Source organism: Bubalus kerabau, chromosome 17 (genome assembly GCF_029407905.1).
Source record: "Bubalus kerabau isolate K-KA32 ecotype Philippines breed swamp buffalo chromosome 17, PCC_UOA_SB_1v2, whole genome shotgun sequence".
Lineage (NCBI taxonomy): Eukaryota > Metazoa > Chordata > Mammalia > Artiodactyla > Bovidae > Bubalus > Bubalus kerabau.
Window position 1 is genome coordinate 5,265,049 of NC_073640.1, and position 15,863 is coordinate 5,280,911.

A 15,863-nucleotide genomic window follows, 5' to 3' on the forward strand; every position below is an offset into this window, starting at 1 on the left:
TCCTAGTGTGACTAGGTTCACTAGTTTTCTGTGATTATGGTTTCAGTGTGTCTGCCCTCTGATGCCCTCTTGCAACACCTACCATCTTACTTGGGTTTCTCTTACCTTGGGCGTGGGGTATCTCTTCACGGCTGCTCCAGCACAGCGCAGCTGCTGCTCCTTACCTTGGATGAGGGGTATGTCCTCACCGTGGCCCCTCCTGACCTTGAACGTGGAATAGTTCCTCTAGGCCCTCCTGTGCCCACGCAGCCACCGCTCCTTGGACGTGGGGTCAGGGGTGGCGGCCAACAGTGCCAGGCTGCGACGGCGCCAGGAGCGGCCGAGAGGAGCTACCCCACATCCGAGGTCAGAGGCGGCATGTAGCTCCTCCTGGGCGCCGCCCCTGACCTCGGACGCGGCGTAGCTCCTCTCGGCCGCTCCTGCGCCATCGCAGCCTGGCACTCTCGGCCGCTGCCCCTGACCTCGGACGTGGGGTAACTCCTCTAGGCTGCCGCCCCTCGGGCATGGTGTCCTCCCAGCTTCTGACCCTGACCTCTGGACTTGGGGTAGCTCCTCTCGGCTGCCGCCCCTCGGGCATGGTGTCCTCCCGGCTTCCGCCCCTGACCTCTGGACGTGGGGTCGCTCCTCTCGGCTGCCGCCCCTCGGGCATGGTGTCCTCCCGGCTTCCGCCCCTGACCTCTGGACGTGGGGTAGCTCCTCTCGGCTGCCGCCCCTCGGGCATGGTGTCCTCCCGGCTTCTGACCCTGACCTCTGGACGTGGGGTCGCTCCTCTCGGCTGCCGCCCCTCGGGCATGGTGTCCTCCCGGCTTCTGACCCTGACCTCTGGACGTGGGGTCGCTCCTCTCGGCTGCCGCCCCTCGGGCATGGTGTCCTCCCGGCTTCTGCCCCTGACCTCTGGACGTGGGGTCTCTCCTCTCGGCTGCCGCCCCTCGGGCATGGTGTCCTCCCGGCTTCTGCCCCTGACCTCTGGACGTGGGGTCGCTCCTCTCGGCTGCCGCCCCTCGGGCATGGTGTCCTCCCGGCTTCTGCCCCTGACCTCTGGACGTGGGGTCGCTCCTCTCGGCTGCCGCCCCTCGGGCATGGTGTCCTCCCGGCTTCTGACCCTGACCTCTGGACGTGGGGTAGCTCCTCTCGGCTGCCGCCCCTCGGGCATGGTGTCCTCCCGGCTTCTGCCCCTGACCTCTGGACTTGGGGTCGCTCCTCTCGGCTGCACTATGTGCAGTGTCGCAGCCGCCCGCGCTACGCATTGGGTTTAAGTCTACTTAAACCTACGTGCATTGGGAAGCTGTTGGAGCAGTATCAGCAGGGGTGTGGTTTAATCCCCAAGCACGAGCTAATAGTCTTTAACCACCTCACAACTACCCCCAGGGCTCAGAGTGAGGTTAGGCACACAAGAGGGCAAACCATTCATGAAGGCTTACTAAACTCCAAGCTGCTTCTCCCCTTGCTGAGTGGCTGAAGTGACTTCCCAGAAGACCTCTAACCGTTCTTCTCATTAGGCAAGCAAGGTGAAAAGGAAATGGTCAGGCAGAGCACTTTCCTCCCCTGTCTTCTTGCCATCTTTTCCATGTGAGGACTATGGCAACTTGCAAAGTACAGGAATACTTTCCCAACCATGACTGTGCCGCTGAATCACCTGGAGTGATTTTCAAATATTGTGATTATGGAATCCAGGAATGCACTTTCCCAACAGCTAAGGCAGCACTGGTCCCTGCCAGTCTTTGGCAACTTTCTCTCTAGCGCAGGGCTCATTGGTGGTCTTCCATTTCCTCAAGCACTTCCTGACCTTGCCATGTCCAAATTTTCAAGATCATGTAGATGTGACATTGACCCATGAAGTTCCAACACTTTCTTCTTAAAATTTTTCTTTTAACGCTCAGCTCAAAAGTCTCAACGTTTTTTAAGCCTCCTTAGAAAAACTAACCCCTTTTCAACAGGTCATTTTTAGATTTAATTCAACAATTCTTTTCCTCCTATGTACTTCCTGCCTTGGGAATAGCACTGTAGTTAGAAGAACCAGCATAGACTGTTTGGGTTTCATTACCTAATCCACCATTTACCTCCTAGTGGGTTATTCTGGGTTTTATGAGAAGCAATCTCCAGACAGGATTAGCTGTGAAAGAAAATTAGGGTTACTGTAGAACCTCACAGAAAAGGGCCTGCTTTAACATCTCTTGCCATGCTCAGCCACTGGCTGAAAGATCCCTTGAGTGTGGCCTCAGAGTGAACCCAACGATGGCATTTCAGAGCACAGCAGCTAGGACTGTTGGTCAATTACAGTCCTTAAGCGATCTGAGAGGAAAATTTTCATAATCATCCCATTCCACCCCTTGTGCCCAAGATTTCTCTCCATATATGTGATGAGCAGCTCCTCTAGTTTCCATGGATCTCTTTTTCAGAGGGAAAAACTCAGAAGAGGGAGGTTAGTGAGATAAACTAATGTCCACTACTGCTGGTACCTCAGGGCTACGAGTGTATTTATCCCGTTTCCTCCATTTTGAATTTCCTTTACCCTCAGCTAGCACCTCAGAAGTCTTGGTGGCTTACCTGGACATACGCCCCAAGCCTTCACTCCTGGGGTGGTAGTGGTGGTGGGTGTCATAACCTTCTCGACCTGGTGTGGTACTGTTGCACATGTCTGCCAACAGTTAGAGGCAAGAGAGTAGCACCAGAAGGCAACCCAGTGGACCACCTGGCTCTTCCCCTTTACTTCCATTATGTACAAGCAGCTCTACTTTCTCCTGTTGATCAGGGTTTATTACCACTGCCAATACAGCGATTCCTCTTCTCACGTGCTGGTCCCTGGGTACAAAGTCCCAAAGTGCTCTGGTAGCAGCCCTAATGTGTAGTTCCGTGGGACCCTTGCTGTGTCCTCTGGCAAAGTGCACCCCTATAGGAATCCAGGACCTTCAACCACGTGGAGCCCAGGTTGCTGGAATGGGAAGTACAAAAATCAATGAGGTCACTAGGAATGACAGTAAGTGAAGCCACTCCTGTTTCCCCATGTGGTTCCTAGACCCATGTATTCTTCCTACTGGGGAAATAGCACCAACAGAGGTCTCTTACTTAACACCGCATATGACAACCCTATTCTTTCCGAGTGTTGCTTCTTAGCCGGTGCTTCATTATCAGTATTCTGTTAGCCGGCTGTTTCTGGATGGTATAGTATTACATGACAAGACCAACAGATCCCACGGTCATGGATCCATTTCTGCAATGCCGTCACTGGACAGTAGGTCCCGTGGGTCAGATGCTATACTGTGCGGCAATCTGTGCCTCAATCTGGCATTCTGCCGGCAGAGGCTCTTAGAGTAAGAAAGTTAAATCCACGCCCACAATGGGTATCTATTCCCATAAGGAAGAACTGCTGGCCTTTTCAAGAGGAAGGGGCCCATTGTAGCTGACTTGCCACAAAGCAGCTGCTTAATCTTCTCTAGGAATAGAGTGTATTAGAGACTCAGTGTTAGTGTCTGTTGCTGACAGGTTGGACGTCCAGAGGCACCCTTGGTAAGTGGCAGTCCACTCTCCGAGACAGAAGTCAGGCCTATATGTAGCCTCCGTCACTGCCATTAGGGCCACTCCATTCATGGGCCCAGCGTATTAGGTCTGCAGCAGCTGAATGCTGGCTGTCAACTGGTTGTCATTGAACTACTTGGCTATTCAATGCCTCTTCCATGGTGGAGACTTTCTGGTAGGCATTGTTTTGTAATAAAAAAATTTTTCAAACATTGTGCCTTCTCCATATAGCCCAACCACATGCCGTTATCCCAGAACAGTCTGTTGGACCCTGCCCAGGCAATGTTTATATTCTCACCTTAAGCCACTTCTTCCACACAAAGTGGAAAGGTCAGGGAACAGCTTGAAGCTCTCCTCACTGAAATATTTGTCACTCTCCACCATCTTTCAGGGTCCTTCTTGCATTTAGATTTTTATGGTGGCACTAATCACCATCCTCCAACCCCCATCCCTCAATAAAACACTTTTTTTGGTTATGCCTTGTGGCTTGCAGGCTCTTAGTTCCTTGACCAGGGATTGAACCTAGACTGTGGCACTGAAAGTGCCAGTCAGTGGCTGGAGAGCAGTTCCCAAGGTTTAGATTTGGCCTTTCCTGTCATAATTCTTATCCCACAAGCCAGAAACACGTTGCTAGATCATTTTCACAATAACTTACTGTTTCTAGATCTAGATTATTCTACATCATTTCCAGTTATGTATTTGGGGGCTGGGGAATGACCACTGAATGGGTTCACCCTAGGTAGGGCCACTGTGAGCCATAATCTGGCCAGGACTTTTATTTATAGTACGAGGTCCCCACGTGCCAGGGGCCTATGTTGATGCTTTTGGTCTGATATCAAAGACAACTCGATCAAATATCCAAAAAGTCCTCAAATATATGGTTATTTCTCTTTTGTCAGTGTATAGTCCTAGGTAAATGGCCATGAGTCTCTTTGGGGAAAAGACTGAAGGAACCATACACTTGGTGTGGTGTTGTAGTATCTGTTCCTAGGTTCATAGCTACTTGTTCATCAGTGGGTTCTGGATCTGAAAATTGGCTCAGGTCTAAAAACTGAGCAAAGGAACATGAGCTTTGGGGATGACCACCTTTAGCCTGCTGCTCCTCCTTTCTTGTGGACTTTTTGTTCAGAGATGTTTAAAAGCACCCTCTTTGGCTGTGTCTATTCTGCTCCCAGGGATGCTATCTTTTATTGGCTCTCTCTCCCCAGTTCCCTGCTGGTCAAGGTCCTTTGGTCAGTTCTTCAGTCTTGCTGGTAATAATGGTAATTGTGGTCTCCTGGCTTCTGAAAGTAAAGCAATGCCACTTGGTCTTTATTATTCTTGGGCCTCAATCATCCCCATCTTACCACATTTCCTGGAATACTCCCAGCATCACCTATGTTATCTAGGTCTAGGAGGAAGCAGAAAACCAAAGAGGATTAGGCATCAACAAAAAACCAAACAACCCAATTTAAAAGTGAGCAAGGGACTTGAATAAAGATTTCTCTAAAGAAGATATACAAATAGCCAATAAGCACATGGAAAGATGCTTGACATCACTAATCACTAGGGAAATACAAATCAAAACTACAGTGAGATACCACCTCACAGCATTCAGATGGCTACTGTCAAACAAACAAAAACCCCAAAACAAAAAACAGAAAATAAAGAGTTGGAAAGGATGTGGAGAAACTGAAACTCTTATGCATTGTTTGATAGGAATGTAAAATGGTACAGCTGCTAGAAACAAGAAGAACTGAATTACCATGATTCTACAATTCCGCTTCTGAGTATATACCCAAAGAACTGAAAGCAGGGTCTCAGAGATATTTGTACACCCATGTTCATAGTAACATTATTCACAATAGCTAAAATGTGGAAGCACCCTAACTGTCCACTGAAAGATGAACGGATAAGCAAAATGTGGTATACATGTATACAATGGAGTACCATTGTCTTAAAAAGGAAAATCTGACACATGCTACAACATGAATGAACTCTGAAGACATTAGGCTAAGTGAAATAAGCCAGTCATAAAAAGACAAATACTGTAGGATTCCACTTAGATGAGGCCATTAGAGCAGTCAAATAGCCAGATATCACACTGTGTGGTAATTCCAGCCCCGGCACCCAGAAATCCAAGACAGATGAGGGCATTTGGAAGAATGTAAAATGTCACAAGTACACGACTGTCTGCTATAATTGTGAATGCTAAGTATAGAATATGTAAAATAAGTATAGGATATGTAAAATTCAGTCAAATGCCACCTACAAGTTATTTTCTCTTGAACTTGATTTTTAACCTGTTTCTTCTCCTATAAATTGGAACAACAATATTTACTCCACAACATCGTTTAAAAATGAATGTGTTAGAAAGGGGCTGTGTAAACTACAAAGGGATAAACAAACAAGAGATTGTTACCAACAAACAAACTGATTAAAGGACAAGGACACACAAATGTTTATTTTTAGAAATTTCACTTACAGTCAACCACTGAGATGGGAAACCAAGGAAAGAATACTATGGAAGAGAAACAGTGATGTTAGGTTTCTTAGTAATTTGGGGTTTACTTGTTTACTCAGGACCTTTTAACCTCTTTTTTATTGGAGCACATGGCTCCATGACAATATTAAACTTATGGATTTAGTCCTCCTGCAATCTAGTATACTCCATTTGCTGTTCAGCTGGAAAACATTTTCAGCCTTTCCAATCTAATCCCAGAACACCATGATTTACAGCAAAAGAAATTCCTGAACTGAAAAGAACAAAGAAACTGAGGCAAGTGGCCAGAGCTGTGCTGAGCAGAAACCCAGGAGTCCACACATGCCCAGTGCTGCTGTCACTGCCAGGAGCACTGCCAAAGACTAGGAGAAAGAGAAGAGGAAGTCCTCTCCTCCCCACACAGAAGAGTCTTCTGGACTCAGAGACTAATAGGAGGCCAGCAAGCAAATGTAGTTTGCAGGATTTAGACCCTTGAATCTGAGCAGAAACAGACAAGTGACCAGTGCTGGGGACTTAAGAGGCAACAGTAAAAGAGAATTGCCAACTACTGCCTCAACTTACTTCATTAATTTAAATATGATGTTTACTTTTGATCCAGGGACCATCCTGTGTAATTCTGACCCAGTACTACCGAAATGAAGAAATCTACAAGGCAGTCTGGGATTAGACCCCTTTTCCAAAAGGCACACAGGTTCCTGCCTCTAGCATTCAAAGAGACAAAAGACATCAGAAGCTGAAACATATGGTAAATGTTTATTTTCCTATTTTACATTAAAACATAAAATGCAAACATTAAAACATAGGACATGAATAGAGATCCCACTGTCTGGTTTTCAAAGCAGGTACAAGGATATATATAACAAGAAAATATTTTTGAGTCTGCTTAACTCCAAACGCTCAAATGGGAAAACAATCTCAGAGACTGGGGTGAGGGAAGATGGTGGGGCAGAGCCTGCATCTGCAGATGTCATCTCTCCTCCCAGGCGGAGGGGAGCAGGGGTGGAGGGGAAGTTCTTCCACTGGAGAAATCAGTCACAATTGCAAGAACTTTTGTTTCTCTAACATCTAAACTTACTAGGGGAATGCAAGGACTGGTAAGGCATGAGATTCTTTCAACTTCTCTAATAATACAAGTCCCTTGGTTCCTACGCTTGGGGGTGGGGGTTGATCTCAATCATCATCAGCTAAGTGTACTTCAACGTTAGTCAAATCCTAACCCTGCCGCGGGTTCTGCCCTAGCCAAAGACTAAAGCAGCCAGGGCCTGACCCCTTGTATCCTCTCTCTTATCATCTGCTGAAACCAGATTGTTTTTTAATTCAAATCCTTTTCTGCCCCTGAAGCTCTAGGCCTGGGCAGTTATTCTTAATCATCAACATATCAAAAGGTTACACCTCTTCTAGAAAAGGGAGCTCTTTCCCAGGTTCTGGAAACTGGCTTTTTGAAAGATGTCCTTAAACAGAAGGAGGCCATTCTTTAAAAAGCACAACTAGAACATGGAACTCTGGGGAAATCTACTGCAATAAGCCCTTGCTGGTGAGAAATGCTGGAAACAGCTGAGGAGACAGATCAGAACTGTTTTAAAATAAAAATAATGATAACATTTCTACAACAATTATTTAAGAAATTCAGTTAGCCATCCTGCTCCCCAAGAACAGGGAGCATGCCTTGAGACATGTTCTGTTGTGGAGAGTAGTTTAGTAGAGTAGCCTTTCGCAAAGCAAACAGATATAAACTGAACCCTCTATTGGAGAAAAATACAGCTCCAAAAGTGGGACAATCCAGGGCTGGAATGAAAGCTGGTGGGCATCTCCCTGCAATCCACACAGGCCTCCAACCACTGTTATTTTACTAAAAACACTTAAAAAAAGTTAGGGAAGGAGGCAAATCAGAGGAATTTGGAATCAAACAACAGTTTCACCTGGGGGCAGGCTTTAACCAGGGAATTCTAAACACACTCAAGAATGGCTCCTTACTCCAAGGGGTTAACTTTATTCAGAGAGACTCTTTAAAAATGCAAGAGACAAGTCCTCTTCTGCTTTCAACAGCAGTCTAAGCAGCTTCTCTTTTGTAAGCCTCTCTTGGTTAGACCTCTCTAACCATGCTTCTGATCTTTCATACTAGTAAGAGCTTTGACATATGGCTCATCTTTTCCTAGTGAGAGGACAAAGAGTGGCTTTCAAAGCACTGGCTTATATAAAACCAATCCTGAGATCTTAGCTGCCTAGAAAAAAAGTGAGTCTTCCCCACTGCTCAAACAACTGGTCTCTTTCCTTGATTCGCACAATGTGATGAACCCCATACACTTGGCATTAGGAAAGGATCTACAGCTCATCAGCTGCCATCATCACTGGGTTTACCACTATCCTGGCACTGCACACCTGAACAAAGCTGTTCCTGCCACAGAGCAGACCAGATGAGCTCTACCACACAGTTCTGTGGGGATGAGACCAAGTTACTAAAAGACCATCAGCCTACAAGGTCAGAAATAGGTCAAATTCTTCAGAAGATTGTATAGTGCCCTCTTGTGCTCAATTGAAGACTTCTGCATCCACGCTGCATCCAAGGAGCATCAAAATGGTTAGTCCCATCAGGAACATAAGCACTTTCAAGTCATGCAGTCAAGTGACAGGACAACTCGGGTGGGATGTCACATCTGGAGATGCTCGGTGTACATCCATATCCTAAGTGACTGCAGGGAGGATACTCTCCAAGGCTCAGCAGCAAGTCTGATCAAACATATTGATTCTCAACAAAGATTCATGAAAGCTTTTAACCGAAGAAATGGATAATGTTGATGGAGTACCAGTCACTTACTCTTTTGATGGACACTGAAGATACATCATCTATAGTGTTTTGTTGACCTGGAATCCGAGGATCATATTAACCTAATGGAACCATGATCCCACAAGTTCTAGGCCACAGACAATAAGCACAGATCTTGCTCAAGGCTGTGAGGTACTAGCAAACAACATGTAACATTAACCAGCAACATGACTGATAAGTTTCAAGACCATGGTCACTCCCACCTATAGATGTGGACAGTCTTTTCTGTTAAGGTAGCCAAGCAGCTGTTATGATTCACGTCAAATGGGCAGATGTCCAAGACAGGCTGATCGGCCTGCAGATCCTGCAGCAATGAGCCACTGCCAGCATCCCACAGCTTAAAAAGAAGAAAAAAAGGTCAGGAGTCCTTCAATTCAACTCGGGACTTGCAGTCTTTATCATCACACAACTCTGAAAGCACTGCATAGACAGGACTGCCCAGGGAGTAAAACAGAATGTCTCTAACCTTCACAAGGTCGCACAAAAGCAGCACATCTGACATAGGTCATGCACAGCCTCACCTACTATAATTCACAATTGTGGTCTACCTGTGAGTGGATCTGAAAACCAAGCCTAGTATTCTCCCCTTCAGTCTATATGCCAAGAACTCTATTAGGGGAAACAATGGTCAACAAGACAATAAGTCCCTGTCTCTGCCCTCATGCAAACTGTATTCCAACTGCTGCTTTCTTCTCCTTTAAAAAAAAAATTTATTATGGACAAAAAATTCACATAATAAAAAGTAGAATAGTACTATGAGTAAATCCATCACCCAGATGACTAAGTTTTTACCATACCTGGTTTATTGTTTTTTTTTTCTTTGCTGACCTCATGTCATTTTACCCTTATACACTTAAGTATACATCTCTTAAAAACAAACAAACAAAAGACATTTTCCTACATCTCAATGTCACTATGCCTAACAAAATGAACAATAATTTCATAGTATTCTCTAACATATACTGCAAAATAAAAATTTTCTGATAGTCTCTTTTTATATTGGTTTTGTTTGATTCAGGATTCAAATAAGGTCCACATTACCCTTGGTAGTCATAAATTTTAATAAGCCTCTCTTAGTTTGAGCAGATCCAACCTCCCCACTCTTTTCTCCTTCTGCCACTGACTTGTGGAAGCAGATCTGTTGTCCTACAGAATGTCCACAACCTAGATTTGTTTGCTGCTTTCTGTGCTATTACTTAACTTATTCTCTTATCCACTGCAATTCCAGTAAATAAAAGCATTAGACTGAAGAGTGACAGTATCCAATATGGCTGCCATTAGCCAATTAAACCTCTTTACATTTAAATTACATAAAATTTAACAATTAAGTTTTTCATTCACATTAACATTTCAAGGGATCACATGGCCTTAAGTGGGCAGTGCTGTTCTATGGGTTCAAGGACATCTAGGCATCATGTACTTCATTTTCCCTTACATCAAGAGGCCAATTATTTCTGCTTAAGCCACTAACAGTGACACAATAGTTGATCATGTATTCAGGTGGTAACAGGCTGACCCCTCCACTGTAAAATTCCCCATCAACCTTCCATCTGTTAGTTTCATCTTGAATTGATCAACGATTTTATAGAGGTTTCAGTAGTGCCTTTTTCCCCCCTAAAACATATAACTATATGTTTATCATCGCACAACTTTAAAAGCACTGCAGAGACAGCACTGCCTGGGGGGTAAAACAGCTTGTCCCTAACCTTCACAAGGTCGCACAAAGGCAGGATATCTGACATAGGTCACGTAAAACACTACAGCTCACTTATAAAGAATGATGTCAATCTATAGATATTGGTATGGAAAGATAACCAAAACAGGAAGTTAAATGGAAAAGCAGTATGTATTGGGTTGGCCAAAAAGTTCCTTATGTTTTTAAGTAAAAATAAAAGACCATCTTCATCAAGAACTTTCTCGAACGTTTTGTTATACTACATTCTGCCATTTTTCAGGCAACTTCATAACTTTATCTTCCAAGAACTTTTTATCTTTTTGAGCAAAGTACTATTCTAAGTGCTTTTTACAGTCTTCCACAGAATTGAAACTTCTTCCATCAAGAGAATTTTGTAAAGACTAAAATAAATAAATGGAAATACAAAGGTGCAATGTCTGGTGAATAGAGTGGATGAATAAGAACTTCCCAGCCAAGCTGTAACAGTTTTTGCCTGGTCATCAAAGAAACACATGGTCTTGCATTATTCTGACGGAAGATTATGTGTTTTCCGTTGATTAATTCCGGACATTTTTCATTGAATGCTGATTTCAGTTGGTCTAATTGTGAGCAGTACTTGTTGGAATTAATCATTTGGTTTTTTGGAAGAAGCTCATAATAGAGCTCATTTCCAATCCCACCACATATACAATATCATCTTCTTTGGATGGAGATTGGCCTTTGTTGTGGTTGGTGGTGGTTCAGTTCGCTTGCCCCAGGATCTCTTCTGTACACATTAATTAATTAATAATGTACACATTATTGTACAGTATCCACTTTTCACTGCCCATCACAATTTGTATTAAAAAAGAACATTTTCATTACATTTCAGTAGAGAATCACATGCAGAAATACAAAGTGTTTTTCACTTAACTTACGTGGAACTTGGACATCAAAGTGATTAACATAATCAGGCTGATGCAAATGATCTTTCACACTTGATTTGGATATTTTGAGTATGCTGGCTATCTCCTGTGTGGTATAATGTTAACTGTTCTCATTTAATGTCTCGAGGTGATCGCTATCAACTTCAACTGACCTACCCGACTGTGGAGCATCGCCCAGCGAGAAATCTCTAGCACAAAACTTTGAAAACACTTTCGACATGTTCAGTCACAGCACTTTTCCCATACACAAATCTGTTTCTGCATTTCACCAAAGTTTTTACCTTTCTTGAAATAATAAAGCATAATATGCTGAAAAAAAAAGTTGCCTTTTTTCCTTCCACTGTCAATATTAAAATGGCTACACAAAATTCACCCACCTTGACAAGTCTTATTTTTAATACACACTGATATGATAGCTGTCACAATCCAATCTAACAAAATTGTTTCAAGTGAAGTTACAGTCAACTATGTGCTACTAGAGCCATCAACAGAAAAAAACTTTTTGGCCAACCCAATAAAGTGTGACTTGTATTAAAAAAAAGCAACCACACATATACACATATGGAGGTACGTGCAATTATGGAGAACTTTGGTTTTTAGCTTTAAACACATCAGTATAAAAAACAGACTACTCACCAGGGCAGATTTTGATGCTTCATCCCCAGTACACACCAGGATGCTGCCATTATTCTCTGGATTTTGGAAAATGGCACTCTTGGTTAGCAATTTGCAGGAGGGTCCCCCAAAGAACGTTTGTACAGGATGGCAGGAGCAGATGGGCTCTCCAGCATTATCCAGTTTATAGGACATCTCCATGAGCACACTTCGTAAGTTGTTGTGATTTTTATCTAAGAGAAAGAGAAATCAGTATTGATCTGTAGGGATGGTCCAAAGAAATTAAGCAAGTACCTAAACTTGGTTCTAACACAGTTGAGTAAAAAGGCAGTTTTATCAAGCCATCATTAATAGCTACAGAGTAAACACAGTAAGAACACAATAATACAGCACAAATGAAATTCACAACATTGGGCTATAGGATGAAGTTATCTACAATAGGTTTTTGTCTATGAGGGAAACAATTCTGAGAACGAGCTAGCCTTTTTAGGAAAATCACTGTATCCAGCTGGACTTCTGTTTGGGTTTTTATCTTCCTTAAGGGTTCGGGCGACAAGGTCTTTTCCTTCCCTCCAGTGAGGGCCCCACTAATACCCAGAACTGTACAGATAAAGTGAAAGCATATTATCACAGAAGGGGAAACATATCGCTGTGGTTCTGCTGAAAGACAAACAAAAGCTAGAGAACAGAACGGGATCTCCAAGCTTTCTACAGGTCATAGCAAATCCGTGGAGACAGAGGACCTAGGAGATGGGTCCAAAAGGGAAAGGAGAGTCTGCTGAGGCAGCTTCTCAGCTCAAACAAAACTTAAAATGATTAGGTCAACCCACAACTAGCAGAAGTATGGGCACTTTAATGACTATTTCTGACCAAAACATCTACTTGACCATCAATATAGCTCACCAGATTAGATTCATTACCTTTCAGCTAGAAAAAAACCTGTGAATTTAAGCATAGTCAGTCAAGGGTTGCAGTCCTGGTTCTGGAAGCTGTGAGAAGTTCAGCTGGCTAGGGCCACCATGGTTGTCCATCTAGTCCCCACTTAACTTTGGGGCCCCAAATAAGGAAGAACAGCTAACAGCTTAGCGTCTGGGCCCTCTACATGACTGCTTTCATCTGGGCCTTCCTTGTAAGTGAACTGAGGGGCGAGCAGAAGACATGAAACTGATGTAAGGTAGCTCAGTGGCCTCAAGAGCAGGTCTCCTCATTCCATCACTGTCGTAAGTCAGAGAGGATCCTAAAGTGGAGGATCCTAATTCCACTTCCAAGTAGTACCTGGCCAAGTATGTCCTAGTTCACACAAGGGAGGGACAGGGAGGCAGGCTCTACAGAAGCTCCCTGCAGCGGCAAGAGCTGTTAGTCCATGAGGGGCTGACCAGCACCACCTGAAAGCTAGGGCAAGCTCTCCTTTCCTCCCCTCTACCAATCTACTTCCAAACCAACCACAGGTCCCATGAGGACACCCCAACAACACTCACCAGGCCTGTAAGTCACGAGACAGTGGCGGGTGCTGCTCTCTACCTGAAAGTCTACACAGCCCCCAGGCTCCACGGGCAGCACATGAGGCCAATGAGTAAAACCCATTTTCAGCTCCCAAAAAGAGGCATTCTCCAACGCTCCAGCCAACACGCCACCATATGGAAACGCAGCAGAGGCAGCTCTGGGCATATACGACAGGGATACCAGTGGGCATCTGAAGGGAAAGAAAGGAAACCGAGTCTTACCTGCCAATATCTGAACTACTTCAGGCGCCACGATGAGGAGTCAAGGACATTCCTACCTCTATAGAAGAAATTTTGTAAGTCACTGTCCTTATCTAATAATAACTACCAACCCACTCTGTAGGAACAAAAGGGCATATATATAATATTCCACACCCAGTTTCAGAGGAAATTCCACATCTCTAAAAGCAGTGGGGAAAAAGCGGAGTAGGAAATTTAACAGTACAAGATTACAAACACAAGGAAGCCTGACTGGTGTGAAGCTTTTGGAAATGGGGTTAGACACACACACACAAACACAAAAAGTCAGGAAGGAAATTCAACTTATATATCCAATAAACTAAAGCTTCCAAGCTGTATTTGACAGACTCCTTCAATTAAAATACAGCACAGAGAATTCCCTAGTGGTCCACTGGTTAGTTCACAACAGGCCAAGAAACGTAACCAAGGTCACACAGCTCATAAATGGTGGAGTTGGGTTCTGAACAAAGTAGTGGTTTTATTCTGGCACACTGTGACGTGTAATTCTATGAATCTGGTTATACTTGGTATGAGAACTTTCTGCCATATGAGCTATCATAACACAAACTCCAGGATTTTACTGATTCTGAAGTGAGAATAGATCAGAGGACTCAGAGAACTGCCCTCTGTGAGAAATTCTGATCAACTGTGAAACACTCGTAAAAGAGAGGATTAATATAATAGTCTAAGAGAAAGCTGTTACTTTCAGGTGGCTCCCTACCTAGCTCTCTGAGGTACTAACTCCTGGACGTGAGAGCTTGTATTTCGAAGGTCATATAACAGAATCGAACCGTTGACCAGTCCAGCATAGATGTAATTGTTTTCATCAAGACACCAGCAGCAGCTCCAGACAGGCCGTCCAGCGTTGTAAGTCTGGACCACAGTATTTGTTTCCAGGCTGTAGAGTTACAAAAGACTTTTACAATTATGCATTACAAAAATCAAACACAGAACAAAGATGTAAAGATAAGAACACACCCACACATCAAAACTACATAGATTCCCAATTTCCCCTAAGGTCTATGGAGATAACTCCTCTTAATTCCACAATATTTGTTTTGGAGGATATAGATTTTCCTACTAAGCTGTTAGGAAGAATAAGTTAAAGGGACAGATAAACAGTATATTCCTTCCCCTGATCCTATATCCTTCTCCACAGCTACCTATTACACAGATATTCAATGTTTAATACTGAAAAATTAGAAAACACATGTAAGAAAAATAAAAAGTTATAATCCAACTATCCAGAAGTAGTCATTAATGACAGTTTGGTATTTAACCTTTCTTTTTTCCCTTCTATTTTTCAATACTACTAAAATAAGTCATAGCATTTATATATATATAAAACATAACAGAATTGATACACTGAGTTTTGGGGTAAAATTAAGCTGAATCATTCTTGAAAAGTCGAAAGATATATATCTACATGGTTTAAGATATATTTTGTAGCATATATAATTTTAAAGAAATGGACCATCACATATTTAGCTTTGCAATCAGCTGTGTTCACTTCTTAAAGCAATATATTTAAAATTCAATGAACCTGGATCTGAGAAAACAATGCCTTGGACAGCTCCCATCCCATCCCCACCCCAAAAGGCAAGGTCATCATAACACAGATACTAATTTCCAAGCTACTCAACACTAGGCATCCCAAGGCCCATCTTCCCCACAAAGTACTCACCTGGTCAGTTTAATTGTGCTGTCCAGGGAAGCAGAGAGAAGTAAGCCTTTGGATCGACTGCTGAAAGCCAGTCCACGTATTTGTTTGCCATGCATAGGAATATACTGACTGCTTTTCATGTTGGCAGTACTCAACATCTTAACACCAAAGCCTGCCAAATTTATAAGAGAATGAAACAGATCACTGAAAGTCAATTCAGGGCAAAGGAAACAGCCATTTCAAGCAACACCTTTGTTCACCTTTCTTGGCATGTCAGTTTCTGGGAAAAAACTAGTCGAACAAAGAAAATAACTCCCAGGTTATAATTTATTTTAAAAAGTACATTCTATCCCAAATGTCTATCAAGTATATGAGAAACCATCATATACACATACAGTGGAATACTACCCAGCAATAAAA

At 43.5% G+C, this 15,863-nt stretch overlaps 1 protein-coding gene across 2 annotated transcripts in view; it reads right to left on the minus strand.

The window, feature by feature from the left end:
* Positions 1-6,737: 6,737 nt before the first annotated feature.
* Positions 6,738-15,863, minus strand: part of RFWD3 (ring finger and WD repeat domain 3) — a 34,141-nt gene continuing 25,015 nt past the window's right edge. For both annotated transcript variants that reach the window (XM_055551853.1, XM_055551852.1), the window contains exons 9-13: positions 15,465-15,615; positions 14,502-14,678; positions 13,517-13,731; positions 12,060-12,271; positions 6,738-9,159 (exon numbers count right to left, since the gene is read on the minus strand). In XM_055551853.1, the coding sequence (XP_055407828.1) occupies positions 9,016-9,159; positions 12,060-12,271; positions 13,517-13,731; positions 14,502-14,678; positions 15,465-15,615 (899 nt within the window). In that variant the 3' untranslated portion in view covers positions 6,738-9,015. The remainder of the gene's footprint in view (positions 9,160-12,059; positions 12,272-13,516; positions 13,732-14,501; positions 14,679-15,464; positions 15,616-15,863) is intronic.